Consider the following 20135-nt stretch of genomic DNA (forward strand, 5'->3'; position numbering starts at 1 on the left):
AATTATAATAATTAATAAAATATAATATAAAATATAAAAAATTATATATATTATTTACAATATCATGTATATTTACAGAAAATAATATAAGATATTAAAAAAAATATATTATTTTTTTAAATTCAACCGAAGATGAAGGTATTGTCATCAAAAAAAATTATAAAAAATATTAAATATTTATTATATTATTAATTATGCCATGTGGCTTAATATATTTGGATGGTATGCATTTGCTGCTCCAGAGGGCAGTGCATTGAGAATTCCTCCATGGACAATGGACAATAATTGGGCGTGTGCAGATGAGGTGAATAAGGTTTGCTGTTTGAGATGATGCAGCAGATTGGATCGGAGGGGAACGCGACATCGGGCAACGTGCCCCTCGATTCCGGACAGTACTGCTATCTTACAGAGGTCTGGGCACCGCCTTTTTTTTGTCGTTTTTATCATTTTTGGGTGAAGCGGAAACGCGGGAACGAAGCAGGTACGTTTGCGTGGCAAGGTGCGCAGACCGGGACGCGGAGGTTCCGACACACCCCGTTTGACGTTGTCTCGGCACGCGCCGAACCGTGGATCTGAAGGTAGATTTCGTTTGATTGTTGGACACCTGGGAGATTTCTAACCGCCCGTTCTCAGATGATCATCATGCAATGGAGTGGTATAGCACAGGCCGCCCGTGACGGAGCAGTGGGTTGTATTATATGGATGGGCCCAGCTGCCGCCCAACCTACAGAATAAATGAGTGAAGGGTGCACCATAATCACAGTAGCTAGTCTCCCTTTTGTGTGATCTCAGACTTTATACTGCCATTAATCCAAAGTAAAATTTTCAGTTTCACAACCAATCTCAATAATTTCCACTTAAATTCTGTCGAGACCAATCAAGATGGCTTAAATCTTTACTCGTGGCTCATGTGATTGTGTACTTGTATGGACAGCTAAGATCATGTTCATGATGCTTGTCTCTGCCCTTTCAAAGTAACATAGAATTGATAGATAAATTCCCTCTTTATTTGGAAAGGAACCTTTTAATCACCTTGTATTGGAAAAGGCTAATAAAATAGGTGGATGCCCATTTTTCTTTTCATGCTTCAAGGTGCTTTTCTGTCTTACAATATTCGATTATAGAACATGTATACAAGGTCAAGACACCCAGAACAACAAAATAACAACAACTGACCACAAACCTAAAATCTTTCAAGGATTCTACATAGATTACTAATTGCCTCAGTCCTGCATTATCTCTGAAATTTTATCCATTAAACAAAATCTTGTCTGTTTATAAAATTTTCATCCGATCTGTTACCCCAGACAGATAATATCCATCTTTTCTTTCTTCACAAAGCATCTAATGATGTCTTTGGCAACAATGAATTCAGAATTGGATAACAAATGTTACCGTTAACAAAACCTCATTGTGTCTGCTGAATATTTCAGGTAACTTCTAATAATTGTAATGCTTTGTCCATAAAGGAACGGAGTAAATAAGAGTTCCCAATGCAAATGATGGAAGGATGGTGATGGCGGTGTAAGTATATGCCCTCCCTCTGTGTCCACTCTCCCACATGGCAAACACTTCGGCAGTAAAGGTCGAAACAGTACTCAAGCAGCCAAGGAAGCCGAATTGGACTCCACTCACAATTATTGAACATCTCTTTGTGTTTACCTGAACACACCAAACCAAACTGTTTCAGTAAACGGAACTGAAGAAACTACACTTCCCCTAGTCAAAACCTTGTCTAAAATGAACTTCGCAGAGAGATGCAATGCTATTGGAGTGTTATGCATCAACATTTCAAACATTATGGTTTGGCAAGATTGTTAACTCTTAGCTGAGCTATATCAGTCATTTGGATTTATGTACGCATAGATTCATGCACTGCGCAATCTGTGTTGCTAGTTGTTACTAATATCATGGTTATATTTCAAATTTAAAAATTTTAATAGATTAATTGATCGAACAATTCATATTTTAAATTGAATCTTAGTTAAACCATTATTTATTTTAGTTTGTATATATGGGTCTCAAGCAATCAAGCTATACATAAGTTCAATATATTATTTATCACATATGTACGCTTGCAGATATGGATCTGAAGTAATGAAGCAATACAGACTTAATTTAACATTATCTCTTCATACAAGTTTGTATGAGGCAGAGCAGATTGTGTATAATTAGGATTTACTTCTTCGATGTCAGCTAGCACAAAACATATGCTCTTTAAAAGGAAAAAGAAATATAATATGCTACAGCTACACCAGATTTCACTTGGAAGACCAATGTAAAAACCTACTAATCTATAGCGACTTGAATAAATTTTGGTGATAATTTAATTCATCCAATTATCTAGTTATTTATAAATATAATTCATTTTGTAAGGCATTATCCAGTAATTGCCTATCATAAAATTAGTTTTATAGCGGAATACTTATCATACCTCTTTGCTTATCGTTGCAAGCGCAGCCATAATACATGCCGCAAGAATGTTGGCCGACAATGTGCCAATGGGGAGCCATTCGAGCCTTCCTTTCCTTCCCAGCCCTTGGCCATTGAACCTAGCCAAGTACCAACGGAGCCACACACCTGGAGGTCCCACTAAGCACCCTAACCAAAGAACAGCACTGTTGGTGAGACTGTCCAACTTGGTCCTAGCCAGCACCCAACTCAAAGCCCACAACAAGCCCCATAGCAATAACATCACTGTCATGACCATTGTATGCCGACTGAAGCTATGCACTCTCAAGTTTTTCAGGCTGCATCCAGCTCTCCCGGACTTCTTGTCAAACCAGCCCGAACAGCTTCCTTGGATTCCCTCAGCAGATGAAACCCCAACAAGGATGCCTATACCAACCATGGACATCCCTATGGATTTATTTTAGGAAAAAAAATAGTCAGACCCTCCAAAATCAGACAAACATGATCAAGAAAAGCAAAATTTTGCATGCATTGAACTTCACTGCACTTCTAAATAAACTCTATTTATATGTTAGCTTGCCTATTATGAAGCCAACCACAGCTTCCACCCAATGACCCTCGGAAGATAATTCAAGCATTTTCTGATTCCAGCCGCTGAAGGTGGTGAGGCTTCCCAGGTACCCTGTTGTCAGTCCAACAATTAAATGCTCAGATACATCACGTATCTGTGCTTTGAACACGAAGCCAAACCACCCCATAAGAAAGGAACCTAACTGGTAGAAAGAATACAAATTGTTCAATTGTAATGTTGATAATATTATAAGATATAATGATTGCAAGAGCAGATGCGAGAGATACCACATTAGAGGGAAGATCAAGGTACAGTGCACTATCCCCTGTGAAGGCTAGGGGGCCACCAGGGCCAAAGAGCTTCTGTAGTAAATACCTTGTAAATTCCTGACAATAAATAGGTTTATGGTTTATTCATATCTCATGATATTTACATAAGCTGCACAGAGTGTCATTGCCAGTAAAATGGTTTGCTTACATTGGGAAGGATGCTTTATAAATATAAACATGTTAACATATACTGCAGATATCAAAGAATGAGAAAAGTAGAAAGGTAAGCAACTAAGCATTAGCTGTTCCATTATTATGGCTGTTATATTAGGTGCAGAGATGGGCAGACAGACATTATTTTCCAAATGGTATGCTCACTATTGCATGGACAATATCCAAGTTGTTGAAGTTCATATTACTACCTGAGTAAAGACAAGTTAATGAAACTTTTCAACATTTCATCATAGCTGCCAGATCTGGCTTTACATGGTGAGTTTCCATTAGATTCTTATAATTAATGTCTTCTTGGAAGTCCACAACTCCATCTCATGGTAGATAACTAGAGCTGAATGGGTTCAAGAACTCCATATGCAAGTAACATTAGCTGCAGGAGCTGCAGGAATCTAAATATAACCAGATAGCATACATATCAAGGATATTTAAGCTAGAGAAAGGAAAAAAAGCATGTAAAATAAATTTTTACAAATATTCTATAAAGTTAAATAGGTACTATAGATCGTAAAAGGGGAAGCAGAATTTTTATAGACTACTCCAGACACACAAGTGATTCACATGACAGAAGGACCATGATCCATGAGCACAATACAGCTCTGATGAGACAGCTACAAAGCTGTGTTTGATTAATTTGGCATTGTTTGATTCATAATTCCATAAGATCAACTCTTAAATCATAAAAGTTCATTTATTTAAGACATTTCTTGAAAAGAACTCAATTAACTAACCAGGCTGATGTGATCAAGGAGATAATGGAGCTATCATGCAGCAAGTATTAAATGTAGGCTAACCCAATTAGTTCTGGTTCAACAATTTGGTGTCTAAGGTAAGTTGGGCAGATTCGATCGACTGGTTTTTAATTGGGAGCTACTCGACTCGAATGCGTTCTTGTCGAGTTAATGGCATATCCCTTCCACCGGTCTCACTTATCTGGCCATATGTGTCGACTTAGTTTTGATTTGAGGTGGCTAACAATTCGAGCTGACCCATGCCACTAAGTTAGTCATAATTGTTATGACTATGTCAAGTCAAGTTTAATGAGACCTAAATCAAATCTCCCTAAGAAAATATTAAGTCTAGGTCTTCCACCATTGTGGATGTGCAGGCCCTTCCCGGGGTTGATTATTCTCGGCTGGTTACAGTGGCTCAGTTGCATCGAAAAAACGCAACCATGTCCATTAGGCATTGGATGCTACGAATTAGAGGATGGGTTGGGCTCAATATTCCGGATACGGTGAGGAACCCAATCAGGAATCCAGTTCGTGCGATGGGTTTGACTTAACTAAGAATTGGAGCAATATCCCGGGCACGTTGAACTTCATGAATTAGAGACCAAGTTTTGGGTGCACCATGATTAGAGAATCATTGGACAAGAGTTGTCCACTCATCGGTTGATCCATCACCAATAACTGTTAGGTAAGGTGATGAGCTAGTTGATGAGACCGCACCACCCACTAGAAATCACTGATCACGGAGATTTTCACATCTCTACCAAGGGAGTATAGGGATCTGAGAAAATAGTGGGAGCCTAATTTGTTTAAAAATGAAATTCCTAAACAAATTGGTTAAGTCTGATTACAAAATCTAACTAGAAACTTTCAACTCTCTACAGGAAACATGTCTACCTCCAACCCCCTGACCAAAATACTAGACACCCACAGATTGACTGGACCCAATTTCAAAGACTGGTTGAGGAACTACAGAATTGTTCTGGATTCCGAAAAATTGACTCATGTCTTGGACCAGGACCCACCTGCCATACCAGCACGTCCGACTGCTGAACAGAGAGCGTCTCTGAAAAGTGGATGGAAGATGATAACAAAGTAAGGTACTACATGTTGGGTGCAATGTCTGATGACTTGCAGCGCCAACATGAGAATATTTTGACTACCCGCCAAATATTGGCTCACCTACAAGAGTTATTTGGTGAACAGAGTCGCGCGACCAAGTATCAAGTCTGTCAAAGGCTTTTTAAGGCTAAAATGCGTGATGGGCAGTCAGTCCAAATCATTGTTTGACAATGATCAAAGATCTTGAGGAGTTTGAGAAGCTCGGTATCATCTTAGACAAGGATTTTCAGATTGATGTGATTCTTCAGTCCTTGTCCGATGCATATGGTCAGTTCATCATGAACTTCCATATGCATAAGATGCAGTGTACCTTGGCCGAGTTAATGAACATGCTGGTTATGGCTGAGCTTTCTATGAAGGGTTCAAAAGGTTCAGTTTTTACTGTGGAGCGGACTTCTTCCAAGAGAAAGTCTTTTGGAAAGAAAAAGAAGTCTGCAAAGAAGCAGAAGGTGGATGGCAAGAAGAAGACAGAACCGAAGAAGAAGGCTGCTGATAAGGAAAAATGTTTCCACTGCCAATCAGACGGCCATTGGAAGCGGAACTGTCCTCAGTACCTGGCCATCCTGAAGAACAAGAAGGATGGTCCTTCTGGAGGTATGCTCATTTTAGAATCTAATCTTACGGTTTCTTCTGCATCCAGTTGGGTGCTTGACTCTGGTTCTATTGCTTATTTGTGCACTTCTATGCAGGGTCTTGAGGAGAGCAGCAGCTGAGGGATGGAGAGATGATCCTACGTATCGGGAACGGAGCAAGAGTTGCTGCTGTGGCCGTGGGAACCTACCCTCTGCGATTACCGTTAGGATTAGATCTAGTTCTTAGAGACTGTTATTATGTGCCTGCAGCAAGCAGGAATTTGATTTCTGTTTCATGTTTAGCACAAGAGGGCTATGTGATTAACTTTCATAAAGACCATTTAACATATTTTATGAAAATAATAAAGTTGCAGATGGTTTTCTTATTAACGATCTCTATCAGCTACATATTGATGTATCTGTATTTAATATCGAGCAAAATGTGAATGCCATAGGAATTAAAAGGCCTAGAGATAGTCTAAATGATAGGTATCTGTGGCACCTAAGGCTAGATCATATAGCGGAAGACAGGGTTAACAAATTTGAGAAATCCGGGCTATTGAGTCCGTTGACTTCCGAGTCATATCCAGTTTGTGAATCATGCCTTCAAGGCAAAATAACCAAGCTTCCTTTTGTGGGACATAGAAAAAGGGCCACAGACCTACTTGTCCTAGTACATACGGATGTGTGTGGCCCATTTGATGTGCCGGCTAGAGGCAACTACGTCTACTTCATTACCTTTACCGATGATATGTCTAGGTACGGGTATGTGTTTCTAATGAAACACAAGTATGAAGCTTTTGAAAGGTTCAAAGAATTCAGACATGAGGTAGAAAAACAAACAGGAAAGCCCATTAAGGTTCTTCGATCAGATCAAGGAGGTGAATACCTTAGTCGGGAGTTCCTAGACTATCTTAAGGATAATGGTATAGTTTCTCAATGGACTCCACCTGGAACGTCTCAACTCAACGGGGTTTCAGAACGGAGAAACCGGACTCTATTAGATATGGTCCGTTCCATGATGAGCTTCACGAACCTCCTTGAATTTCTTTGGGGACATTGTCTCATGACAGCAATTTATGTATTGAATAGGGTTCCATCTAAAACCGTTCCTACCACACCGTATGAGATATGGCATGGTAAGAAGCCAAGTCTGAATCATCTCAGAATTTGGGGTTGTCCGGCTCATGTCAAGAGACAGCAGGCGGACAAGTTAGAGTTCAGATCTTTTAGAGCTCGATTCATAGGATATCCTAAAGAGTCATTAGGATACTATTTTTATATTCCGGAAGACCACAATGTGATTGTGAGTCAAAATGCTATTTTTCTTGAAAAACAGTTTATTCAAGATGGTGGCATCGGAAGAATAATTAAGCTCAAGGAGAATGTCTCCCAAGAGCAACGAGCTAAAGAATCTGAGGAACCAAATCAATCAAAACCAGTCCTAACACAACCTCTTCCACCTCGTAGATCGACTAGGATTTTCCGTCCTCCTGAAAGGTACTTAGGTACCATACAAGAGGATGTAGAGAAAATATTCCTCATGGAAAATGGGGTTCATGGTGATGATCCCAAGACCTATGACGAGGCGATATCAGATATCGATTCTGAGAAATGGTTAGAGGCAATGAGATCAGAAATTGACTCGATGCACTCAAACCAAGTCTGGACCTTGGTAGATCCACCTGAAGGTATTGTACCTATTGGGTATAAATGGATCTTCAAGAGAAAGATAGGTGCAGATGAAATGTAGAGACATTCAAGGCTAGGCTCGTAGCGAAAGGTTATAGTCAGCGCGAAGGCATTGACTATCAGGATACCTTCTCGCCCATAGCCATGGTAAAATCCATCCGCACATTGCTTGCTGTTGCAGACTATTTCGATTATGAAATATGGCAGATGGACGTAAAAACGGCGTTCTTAAATGGACATCTTGAGGAAGATATCTATATAGAACAGCCAATTGGTTTCACATCCAGTGATGATGATCACAGGATCTGCAAGCTGCAAAGGTTCATTTATGGACTTAAGCAAGCATCTCGGAGCTGGAATACTCGTTTCAATGATGTGATCAAAATGTTTGGTTTCATCAAAAACGAGGAGGAACCATGTGTGTTCAAAAAGGTCAGTGGGAGCGCAGTTGTCCTCCTCGTATTGTACGTAGATGACATCCTCCTAATTGAGAATAACATTCCCATGTTGACCTCAATCAAAGTATGGTTGTCTAAGGAGTTCTCTATAAAAGATCTAGGAGAGGCATCCTTTATACTGGGTATTAAGGTCTATAGAGGGAGACCAAATAGGATGCTCGGACTTTCACAGAAGATGTACATAGAGGAGGTACTAAAAAGGTTTAGCATAGAAAACTCCAAAAGAGGTTTATTACCTTTTAGACATGGCATTCATCTCTCCAAGAAGATGTGCCCTAGCACACCTGAGGAGATTGAACGCATGAGCAAGATCCCTTATGCTTCGGCAATAGGGAGCCTCATGTATGCCATGCTATGTACACGACCTGATATAGCCTATGCTGTGAGTGTCACAAGCAGATATCAGTCAAATCCAGGCGAAGAGCACTGGACTTCTGTGAAATGTATCCTTAAGTACTTGAGAAGAACTAAGGATATGTTTCTAGTCTTTGAGAATGGAGAATTCCAGATTCAGGGATATACAGACTCAGACTTTATGTCTGATATAGATGATCGAAAGTCGACATTTGGGAGTCTGTTCATTTGCAATGGTGGTGCAGTTAGCTGGAAGAGTTCCAAGCAAACCGTGATTGCTGATTCCACCATGGAGGCAGAGTACATTGCTGCATCGAAAGTTGCGAAGGAGACATTCTGGTACAAAAAGTTTGCCGCAGAGCTTGGAGTGATGTCATCGGATGCCATACCTCTTTACTGCGACAATAATGGCGCCATAGCCCTAGCTAAGGAGCCAAGGTCTCACCAAAAGTCCAAGCACATCGAGCGGCGATTCCATCTGATCCATGATTATCTCGAAAAGGGTTATGTCGAGGTCAAGAGAGTCGACTCCACAGACAATGTGGCAGACCCACTGACAAAGCCATTAGGCCAGTAGAAGATCGAAGCCCACCTTGAGAAGATGGGACTTAGATATGTAGCCAATTGGCATTAGGTCAAGTGGGAGTTTGTTAGATGTGTGCCCTAGATGCCAGATTGGCTGACACGTTCCTGTACAAATCTAAGGGCAAATTTATAATTTTGACTATAAATCAATAAATGGGTTATTCTTCTATCACATTGTGTACATTGTGTCTGTGATACATCCTTTGAGTTAGTAGAAATGTCAATTCATATTTTCAAGAGTTGAAAATTTAAAGCATGAATTTACATAACTAACTCATAAACAGCTCCTGACCATAGGATCATCACAAGGATGGTGATCGATCCGAAAAGTTGGTGTACGATCACTTCCTTAGGGTAGATATGTCTTGAGTCTACGGTGTGGAGACACCGAAGCGAGAGTACAGATATTCATTGAGAACGAAAGTACTGAGCGTGACTATATCGAGCAGTCATAAGGAAATCTACCTTCTCGTCGATGACTAGCTCGATGCTGCAGTTGTGTGTCTAGTTCTTTGATCTGAGGTGCATCGACAGTTCACCTTGAGTGTGTTATAGTTTGACTACACCATAACTCAGTCTCTTAGCCATTCGGAATCCTGAGGTGTATGTTGGCTGTAGCATATTCATTGTAGGAACTAGGTCGCACCAAGACGGGATCTATCAACCTCGATAGATGAGAGGAGTAGTCCTATGATGACCGAAAGATCGAGTCCTTAAGCCCATGGCCATGGCAGAGTGAAATAATGGAAAAAGAGTTTTCCATTGGGGTTTCACATCGGACTCAGATCAATCGATTGATTTATATGACTGATGTTGGGTTTGACGAGTTCACTTTAACCCTAATTCAGTCGGGACTCATGATAGAGGAACTCAATCACACAGGTAGCTACACCGAAAGGTTCGTCTTCAGTTCTGATGGATTGCTACCACATACTGCTAGGTGTCACTGGTGGATTTTGGAAGCAATTAGAATGATATTGATGATCGATCATTCTAATTGTCTGAATCAGAAGAGTTCTGATCCATCGAAAGGAGTTTCGATGATGTCGATGATGAGATCACGACATGTCTCATTACCATACGGAATTGAACCTAACTGGATCACACAAACAAGGGTTAGGGTCTGGATGTCATCAATTGGGCTAACCCAATTGATTTGGATAAGATCCAATTAGGTTCATGCTAGCACACGATTGAGCCTAACTTTCTCTTCGTATAATATTTTCTGTCTCTACTGAGCCAAATGTGATTTGACTCATCCAGAGAACTTTGGAAAGGTTTCTCTCAGTCTAAATGAAGCTTGTCCAGCTCAGAAAAGGCTTGTCTTAATTCATGAGATGAATTTAAGACAAGCACCTGCTAATTCTTGTCAACTGCCAATTTCATTTTAGGACATCTGTCAAATGTTGATATATGGGTCTTAAACTGAAGAGAGCTCATTGGAAGATTTTTGTAGAGTGTCCACATGCCAAAACTACATTGAATTGGATGCCATAATCAGATTATGGTGTAGCCCAATTGGATTAAAGTGGGCGCCCCAAATGGATAAGGATGAAGAGTCCTGATTAACATGGACTCTTTGGCGCCAACCCTTGCTTGTGTTTATCCAAAGTTGGCGCCAACATAGGAGAGAGGGTGGGGGTTCTTATCTGATGTGTCGGTAGATAAGAGGAGTAGTCCTATGATGATCGAAAGATCGAGTCCTTAAGCCCATGGCCATGGCAGAGTGAAATAATGGAAAAAGAGTTTTCCATTGGGGTTTCACATCGGACTCAGATCGATCGATTGATTCATGTGATTGATGTTGGGTTTGACGAGTTCACCTTAACCCTAATTCAGTCGGGACTCATGATAGAAGAACTCAATCACACAGGTAGCTGCACCGAGAGGTTCGTCTTCAGTTCTGATGGGTTGCCACCACATACTGCTAGGTGTCACTGGTAGATTTTGGGAGCAATTAGAATGATATTGATGATCGATCATTCTAATTGTCTGAATCAGAAGAGTTCTGGTCCATCAAAAGGAGTTTCGATGATGTCGATGATGAGATCACGACATGTCTCATTACCATACGGAATTGAACCTAACTGGATCACACAAACAAGGGTTAGGATCTGGATGTCATCAATTGGGCTAACCCAATTGATTTGGATAAGATCCAATTAGATTTAAGGAAATCATGCTAGCACACGATTGAGCCTAATTTTCTCCTCGTATAATCTTTTCTGTCTCTACTGAGCCAAATGTGATTTGACTCATCCAGAGAACCTTGAAAAGGTTTCTCTCAGTCTAAATGAAGCTTGTCCAGCTCAGAAAAGGCTTGTCTTAATTCATGAGATGAATTTAAGACAAGCACCTGCTAATTCCTGTCACCTGCCAATTTCATTTTAGGACATCTGTCAAATGTTGACATATGGATCTTAAACTGAAGAGAGCTCATTGGAGGATTTTTGTGGAGTGTCCACATGCCAAAACCACATTGAATTGGGTGCCATAATCAGATTATGGCGTGAGCCCAATTGGATTAAAGTAGGCGCCCCAAATGGATAAGGATGAAGAGTCCTGATTAACATGGACTCTTTGGCGCCAACCCTTGCTTGTGCTTATCCAAAGTTGGCGCCAACATAGGAGAGAGGGTGGGGGTTCTTATCTGATGTGATCAGATGACATCACTCCACCAATCAGAATTTTTTCAGAATTTATTGAAATTTTTTGATTGATCGAATGATGTGGCACTGCGCAGTGCAGCAGGATCTATATAAACCCTGTCTGCGCCTAAGGTTTCAAATTTTTGTGAAAACCCATCATAGCTGCCGCCCCCTCCCTTCATCTCCACATCCTCCCTGCTCTCCTATCTCCCCTCTTCACGTCCAAGGAGTTGGACGTTCATCTGGTGCAAGGAAAAGGCGTGGTGACGCCTGGAACAGGAAGGCTACAGGACATCTTCGACAGGCTGCTGCTCCAACTTCAGAAGGAGTTCTGAAGCACTTCCAAATCAGATAGAGATCTGATTTTTGGAGCGTAGATTCGTGAGGAGAAGACGTTCCAGGTCCTGCCCGAGTGGATACCGGTAGAGGCCAGGCGCTTGCGTGGCTATATCAGAACTTCGGACTGTGCTGAGATCATCTACAGAGTAATCAGATTACCCTTGAGGTATGTCTATACTTTTCATACTTTTAGATTTAATTTAGGTTTTAAATATCAGATAATAAAATTAGATCTAACAGATATTAGATCTGAAATAGCGTAGGATAAAAATTTTAAATTATTCCACCCCAGATTTGATGAAATCTGAAAGATCCTACAAAAGAAAAAAATGGTTTTTTCTTCAACTGGTATCAGAGCCAAGTTGATGGCTCTATTTCAGATCTAATTTAGATCTAATTTTATTTTTAATTTATCTAATATTAAAGAATTTTAGATGTCACATCAGATGTGATAGGATCTGAAATCAAAATATTTAAAATTAAATCTAAGAAGATCTAACATGCATGAGATGCATGACTAGACTAGAATTAGTTGAACCCATGAACAGTCTTAAGTTTTATGTTTTAATATGATTAAAATATAAATTAGATCTAATTTATTCTCTGATTTTCTGATGTTATAAATGTTATAATCAGATCAGAAAACAGAAAATAAAATTTTAATTTTTTCATAAAATTGATCTGTTGCATGCCTAGACTAGTTGTAGAATTGTTCCAGTAACTTGTCTAGAATAGATTTAATTTTGAATAGTTCAATTTAAATCTTATTTTTCAGATATTACATATGATGTATCAGATATGAAAGCATGTTAATTAGATCAATTTTTGATACATGAGATGTATGCAAAGCATGTATTAGTTAGATCTTAAATTGTATATGTGATATATTAATTTAGATCTAACTAGTTTTGTAGTTAAATTTATATTTCTGGTTAAGGTGTTCCTCATGGCCGTCCGGTCATAAGAACGAAGTAGGGTTTAAAGGCCTGTCCTCCCATTCAATGGGGTGTTCATATGACGTGTAGGGGTGCCGTGCATTCATCCTTAATCAGAAATCAAAACTTACTTTTCTACAAAATCCTAAATCCTGAAACCCTAGGATTTATTTTACATGCTTTGTTTATGAACCCAAACTTAATTAATGAATTAAGCTTATGAAATTAAGTTAGGTTTAAAATTGAGAATTTCATATCTAAGACATTTTCATAAAATTGGATTCGGGCTTGGGTAGCTCAATTAGGTCTAGCGATTGATCAAACTGAATCAAAAGTTGGTTAGGTGGGATCATGAAAGCTAATAATTGACCAGCCTAATAAGATTAAGTCTGGATCAAGGTCGAATCACATTTAGATGTGACTCGATCAAGTTAAGACCTGATTTGGCTCAGAGGTTAGAGCCTGGATTAAAGACAACATGACTGTGATAGAAATATACTTCCATCGGAGTTTTTACAGCTTTAATAGTGCAGAAACATGGAACTTGAAAATTCACATAATTCTTGATACACATTTTTCAGAGGAAAGACTTCTCGACTCAAAGTGCACTTTACCTTCTTGGGTTTATTAAATAAGTTTATTCCTAGCATAGAGATTCTAAAAGATCAGTCACAAACAGTGGTTTACAATCACCAGATGTTGTGAACTTTGTTCTCTTCATCTTCATGGTAGTGGATGATGTTGACTAGTTAAAAAATCGAAAGTGCTATTTCAGGGACAAGCTGTTGTCCAAATTTCTAATACCTAGATGAGTGAGGATACTTCAGCAAAGAAATCCTCCCTGGCCACAAAGTGCTTCTTCTTCTGTGAATTTCTTTTAAGATCAATCCTATAATAAAAGAAACAAAGTTCTCTCCCTATGACTGCCTCAGCAACTGGAAGAATAACCTCAACAAATGATGCAGACAAATGGTTATGATCGAGAAATATGATGAAAGCATTACATATATGTTCAAGATGCACTCTTCCAGGTATAAAAATAAGATTATGAAATAAAAAAGCCAACTCAGATGCTCAATAATGTTCACAATGCTGTGAAATTATGGAGGCAACATTCATTTTTTGCATTCTCACCTAACTTTGCGGTTCAGCAGACCAGCAATACAAGGAGTTAACATCCAGAAATAAAAACAATAATACAGTACACACGAAGATTTTATGCTGTTTCTGGCAACTGTTTGAATCCAAAGTGTCAGGCAAGAAATTCTCCAGATGGTAAAAAGTATGTGAAATCATCAGTACCTCAAAAGCATCTATCGCATGCAAAAGGCAGTAGATTACATCATGTACCATTGGGAGTCAAACTAGTATCTGAAGTTGCATCTTTAAATAAGCACTGTTTAAGTTTCTGTAACATCAGGGCTCTCTTATCCTAAATGAGACCTTGAAATCCAAGTCGCTCTAAGCAAATATTACACCACAGTAGTATAGCATTCATGGCTATGGTGAGATTAGCTTGGTCACAAATTCGAATTAGGACTGCTATCAATTTCTTCCCACAAGCTCATAACTCCAATATGCCCTTTCTATGTATACATACAGCTTAACCTCAATGTCAGATAAGTTGGCTCTGTAGACAGTTATTAAATAAGAAAGCATAGACACTGCAGCAAAATTTGGGTTGAAAGTAAGAACTTCTACCCTATAGATGTCTTCAAATTTCCTCTTTCCAACTTACAAAGTTTTGGTTTCCAAGCTAAAACACACAATGCACAAATTAGAAATGAAATATCCGACTCCCACATGATAGTATGATACGAGGTGAATCTAATACAGTTCTGGGGGCAAATCATGTTTGATGTTTCCAGATAAATTCTATACATAAAAAAAGCGAGTCTTAAGGATTTTCTCCATAGAAATAAGCCAAATTGATTTGACAGCTTTCTGGCTATGCTCAATGAAATATAACAGCAAACAATCACTTGGTTCACAAAATGGTTAAACTACAATTGTGAGTAGTCGTGCCACTTTAAAAACTGGGGTCTATATAAGATAATTCTGTCCTCTGTGCTCAGAACACACACACACAAAAATAAATAAATAAATAAATCTGGAAAATTTTTATGTTTACTCATCATAGAAGCAATGCCTCAGTGTGAGTAAAGGGTATGCCATATGAATCAATACTCTCATCCAAATGCATTTTACATTTCATTGTTCATTTTCCAATGGCTTTGCCACAAATGTCCCTTCTAATTGATCTTTATACTTGCTGAAAAAATCAGTATGAGAAGTTACATAACAAGGAGGCAAAGAAATCGCATGCTCCCATTTGCGTATTGTTATGGCCATCACCTAAGAGAATTAATTTGCATACTGCAGCATCTCTTTAATGATTGTATTAATGTTCTTTTGGTAGTATAGTTCTTTAAAGAAGCAATCAGGTTGTCAGTCAGAGCAACCTGGTAAACAGATGCAGTGGAATCATATATGAACAGCGATACAAATGAACAGAAAATCAGGCAATATTTCGAGAAGGGGAGGAGCATTTGAGGTGTTGCTGTTACACAAGTATATTTATTATGTAACAACATTTGATTAAATTCCAAAGATATCATCAAGCTAAGAGATATCATAGCTGCTAAATGTAAAAGATCTATCCAAAAGCATCATGTCTTACCCCAAATATTCCAAAAACAGCCAAGAAAATCAAATAGAAAACATAGTCCAGCCTTCGAGGGAGCCTGTACTGCTTGTCCTGCAAGTGGGCATGCCATCAGCTAATTTTCCTGTTTATTTTACCTTAATAGTAGTGAGGAATTGCAAATTCAGTGCAAGTCACATGTCCCTCCCTCTCTTTTATTTGCGTAAAATAGTGGGCTCAAGTTTAATAAGCATGTATAAGTTTGATACTAAGATGCAATATATTTGCTCAAGAAATAAGTTTTATGATCATTTCTAGTAGCACCATTATTGCTGTTCATTTAAACATGTCTAGCACGATACTTAAGTCCAGATGTTTCATATGATGACTGATTTGAAACTTCCAGATGTTGCTAATAGTGAGAAAAACATGTAGGGGACTCACATTGAGTGATGTACTTTTTTGCATTTGATTCTTGTCATTTGAATTAAGGACGGCATCAGTTGGAAGAGGAGAAACGATCTCCTCCAACAATGGTGACAGAAGTGAAGATAAGCTTGAATCATGGGATGGAAAGCCAATTGATATTATTAATTCATCATCAGAAAGAGTTATAGGTCCGTTCTCAACATTTCGGGCATCATCAACCCTGTCATCAACTACTGCTTTATCCCCTCTATCACCCACTTGCGCCATTGTGCTATCAACATCCCCAAGAAAATGATCTACTAATTCATGTGAAAGTCTGATTGAATCAAGTATCCGGTCACCCCCATCCCGAGGACTAAATGAACCCCCCTGCCAGGAACCCCTGCTACTCATTCTACTTAATGAGTCCTGTCTTGCTTCCCTAATGACCACCTCATCACTTACTGCTCGATCCCCATGAACTCCCACCAGTGCAGCAGTCTCATTGGAAACACCCTCAAGTATCGGGTCGGACCTGCCATGAGAAATGCTAATAGAACCCCTTCGCCAAGAACTTGCATTACCAGTTGTACCAAATGAAGCACTCCTCATGAAATTCCTTCGACTAGATGAATCCAAGCTCAGGCGAATACTTGGTGATACCGGGGAAGATGGGGCATAACTATCACCGTCCCGATTTCTTCTGGAGGACTCATGTATTCTGCTGGGGTTTTGTTCCATGGTTCACTAAGGAAAATCAGCTGCAAGAAGAAAGCAAGTTGGAATTCAGATAACCAATCAGAGATTTCAGATTTTAGCTGCACAAGTATGTTTGAAAAGTGCAAGAGAATGAGCTGAGCCATTTTGCAAGCTCACATGGTAATGTAATCCAATAATGACATGTATGACTGGCAAATGGACTAAACCTGGCAGATTGATTTTTCAATAGATTTAGCTATAGAAAGAGATAAGATTGCACATTGTGAAAGCTATTCTGTGAAGACAACAATCTAATATGGTGATGCAATCCAACCATAGCATGGACGCCTAACAAATAAACCAGATCAGCTATTCTATATATTCAGCAATAAAAAGAGATAAGATTGCAAGGTATAAAAGTTGTTCAGTGAAGAGAATGAGCTAATACAGTGATTCAATCCGACAGTGACTTGTGTGCTTAACAAATGAACTATGACAAATAACTTAACTATTCAATAGAATCAAAAAGAGACACTGAGTAGGCTGCATGGTGTATGAGTCAAGAAGGTTAGGTGCAGAAAGTGATTCTAGCGATTTGATATGGAGTGTCCAGTACTTATAGACAACCATCTTTTCAGTAGAGAGACGAATCCTGAAGCAAGTGAAACCAAAATGGATTTTTCAATTCAAGGAAAGGAATTCATTTTGTAGGTTTTCTTTAGTGGAAGCAAGTAAAATGGAGGTATGTAAATATTGAGGTCCAAGACCATTTGGCCTGTGTTTTGGGGAACATATTGGCGTATGTGGAGAGAAATAATAACAAATTCTAAATCGGAGCTAGCATCCTTAATTATGTGGCTTGTATAGTAATGCCACAGAGACAGCTAAAAGATCATTATACTAATCTTGCAGGAGAAGCAGCGTTCTTTTATCAGCATAACTTATATAATAATGGGAGAGTGACGGACTAAGAGGTTATAATACTAACATGGTCAAGAAACCAGTTGTAACTTGTGCTTTTTCGGGACCTACTGGAGATTTTAATTCTAAATTACAGGAAAGAAGAGGCAAGATATCAATATGATCAGGCAGAATTTCTGTATCATGAAAAAAAAAAAAAAAAAAATGAGCATCTACTGAATCTCACCCTCTGACAAAGTTTACAATACAAACAGAATGCCTGAAAAAAAAATCCCGCATCCTTTAAACAACATTAGTTCTGTAACACTTAATTTTCCCTCAAAAGAATATCTAATTTAACATAAGCGGTTATTTTAAAAAATAATAGAAAAAACTACAAGAAAAATCTTGTTAAAATCTAACAAGGAGCTACCATGCAGGCGCAGCTAATTCAAGGCCAAGATGCAAGAAACCACACTCTGGAAATTTTTGAGTACCAGATATGCATATTCAAAAGTAGAGGGGGAGGATTCATGATCCATGTAAAGATTCTAAAGGGGAGGGGGGGGGGGGGGTGAGCAGATACCGTGCATTGATTGTCCTGGAAAATTTTAGACACCAAGAAATACGTCAAAAGAATGAGACAAGAAACATAGACTGAAAGATCAAAAAATAGAGATTAACAAATAATTCTTAAACTAGTGGAAGGAAAGAGAAAGGAAACAAAGAATGGGCTTAACAATCCTCAGGAAAAAAATAATAGTAAAGAAAAACACGGAAAAGATCATATCGCCATCGGCATCCGCAGCATTCTTTATTGGCATAACTTATTTAACAATTGGAGAGCTGCAGACTAAGGAGTATTATATGATAAACCAGTTGCAGAGTGTGTTTTGCGAGGACCTACCAGAGACTTCAATTTTAAGCTGCAAGAGAGAGGAAGAAAACTATCAAATAAGATCAGTCAGAATATTTTTATAAGAACTTAAGGATTGTTCATCGAACATCACCATTGGACAAAGGGATAGATTGGAAGAGGAGGGGGTTTCCTCTAGAAATGCAGATAAATCTCATATTTCATAAAAATACAGAAAAATTCACCATCTTGTGAATAAACTTAGTTCTGTAGTATCTACTTAAAAGAAATATTTAGTTAAAATTATTTTCTGATTGAACCAAATTCCAAAAATTTAATTTTGAAGGTTCGGATGCAAACCAAAACAAACAATAAGCAATTCAAGAATCGAGATGCATCTAAACATTATAAATATTCATTTTCTTAGAAGAAAATTACACTGCACCAAAGAGGAGATGCGAAAGATTCGACGTAAACAAATGAGAAAAGCGGAGTCTTTTTTAAGGAAAAAAATAGCGGCAAGACGCACCGGGAGGAAGAAGGAAAAGAAAAGGGAGACCGGCTTTCCGAGGGTGGTCTTAGCCGCCAGCGCCGCCCCACTGAGTCATATAAATGTAAAGATATCTTTTATTAATATTACAATGGGATATTAAAAATGACCACGTGTCTTTATATAACCCGTGATCCATTGAATATATTATTTCACTTGTGAAATAGTATCTTTGATAAGTAATAGTAAAGTTTTAAATAACGATTATTATTCTTAAAATGTAACGCCTGCTATTTTAAACTCTCCCTCCATCTCCCAGTACAGTAGAGGGTTTTTAAAAAAATTAAAAAAAAAAAAAAAAGCCACTGTTACTCCAGAAAAAGCTGCCGCTGGTTTTGTAATAAGAGATCACCATAATAGGCTGATTAAAGCGGGCAGTAAAAGTTTACATCTCTCTTCAGTCTCTTATGCTGAGCTAGTGGCTGCTTGGCTAGACCTCTATACTGCTGTTATTGAACTACTACAAGCCCAATGTATTTAGCTGGAAGGGAATTCTTTTGTGGTTATTAAATAGATCTCAAACTTTAAACTAATTGGGCATACCCTACCCCGTCTTCTACGGGATATTATGCAGTGGAAGAAGTCCATATGGCTTTTTGCTTCTCACACTTTTAGGGAGGCTAATCAGGCGGCAGATTATTTGACAAATTGTGCTCTCAAAGAGAATATTCAAAGCGGCGGCACTTTATTTCTAGGCCCCAGTTTGTCAATATTCTGCAGGCTGATTGTAGATCAATTGCTTTCACGAGGAAAAATAATGGAGCAAAGACTTGTATGCACATAAATTTCTCCGAATATTTTATGCTGAGAGCCAATTTATTAGTCTGTTCGGAATTATGTGCAGTGGTTTTCGTCTTGAATCCCAAGTACTCAGATTATGGCACAGTTTGTGGGAGAATATAGCATCGGTAATGTTTTGCCTATGGTTAACTCTTAATTGGTTACAGAGCATAATGGATTGGGTTTATCCTTATTAGCCTGTTCTGAATGGATGCCAAGTGCTGGACTTCTAGATTACACTGACTCCTACCAATTATTATTCTACTCTTGTAACAAATATTTTCAGGCTAATGCTCACAAGTATACTAAGCTATCACCATGTATCTTCCATGAGAAGTTATGTTTCTGGAATGATGCATTCTCACCTGCATTATGGAAC

The 20135-nt window shown here is 38.7% G+C and overlaps 1 protein-coding gene across 3 annotated transcripts; it reads right to left on the reverse strand.

The window, feature by feature from the left end:
- Nucleotides 1-985: 985 nt before the first annotated feature.
- On the reverse strand, nt 986-19051 carry LOC105051945 (uncharacterized). 3 transcript variants are annotated; one of them, XM_010932597.4, is made up of 8 exons: nt 18956-19015; nt 18478-18496; nt 16008-16732; nt 15600-15677; nt 3271-3369; nt 2993-3185; nt 2435-2859; nt 986-1662 (listed from the first exon to the last, which is right to left on the reverse strand). In XM_010932597.4, the coding sequence occupies exons 3-8, from the start codon at nt 16710-16712 to the stop codon at nt 1441-1443; spliced, it is 1722 nt and encodes a 573-aa protein (XP_010930899.2). In that variant the 5' UTR covers nt 16713-16732; nt 18478-18496; nt 18956-19015; the 3' UTR covers nt 986-1440. The 3 variants fall into 3 exon arrangements, with proteins under 3 accessions (XP_010930899.2, XP_010930897.2, XP_010930898.2); XM_010932595.3 differs by lacking the exon at nt 18478-18496 and having other exon boundaries at nt 18956-19051; XM_010932596.3 differs by lacking the exon at nt 18478-18496 and having other exon boundaries at nt 18865-19008.
- Between the last annotated feature and the right edge of the window lie 1084 nt (nt 19052-20135).

Source organism: Elaeis guineensis, chromosome 9 (assembly GCF_000442705.2).
Source record: "Elaeis guineensis isolate ETL-2024a chromosome 9, EG11, whole genome shotgun sequence".
NCBI lineage: Eukaryota > Viridiplantae > Streptophyta > Magnoliopsida > Arecales > Arecaceae > Elaeis > Elaeis guineensis.

What these genes read in the sequence shown, in the direction of transcription:
- LOC105051945 (XM_010932595.3), bottom strand. Translation starts at nt 16,712, where the DNA reads ATGGAACAAAACCCCAGCAGAATACATGAGTCCTCCAGAAGAAATCGG. An exon ending in AAAAAAGTACATCACTCAAT is followed by an intron (nt 15,678 to 16,007) that starts GTGAGTCCCCTA and finishes GCCCACTTGCAG; the next exon opens with GACAAGCAGTACAGGCTCCC. An exon ending in TGTGGTTGGCTTCATAATAG is followed by an intron (nt 2,860 to 2,992) that starts GCAAGCTAACAT and finishes ATAAATCCATAG; the next exon opens with GGATGTCCATGGTTGGTATA.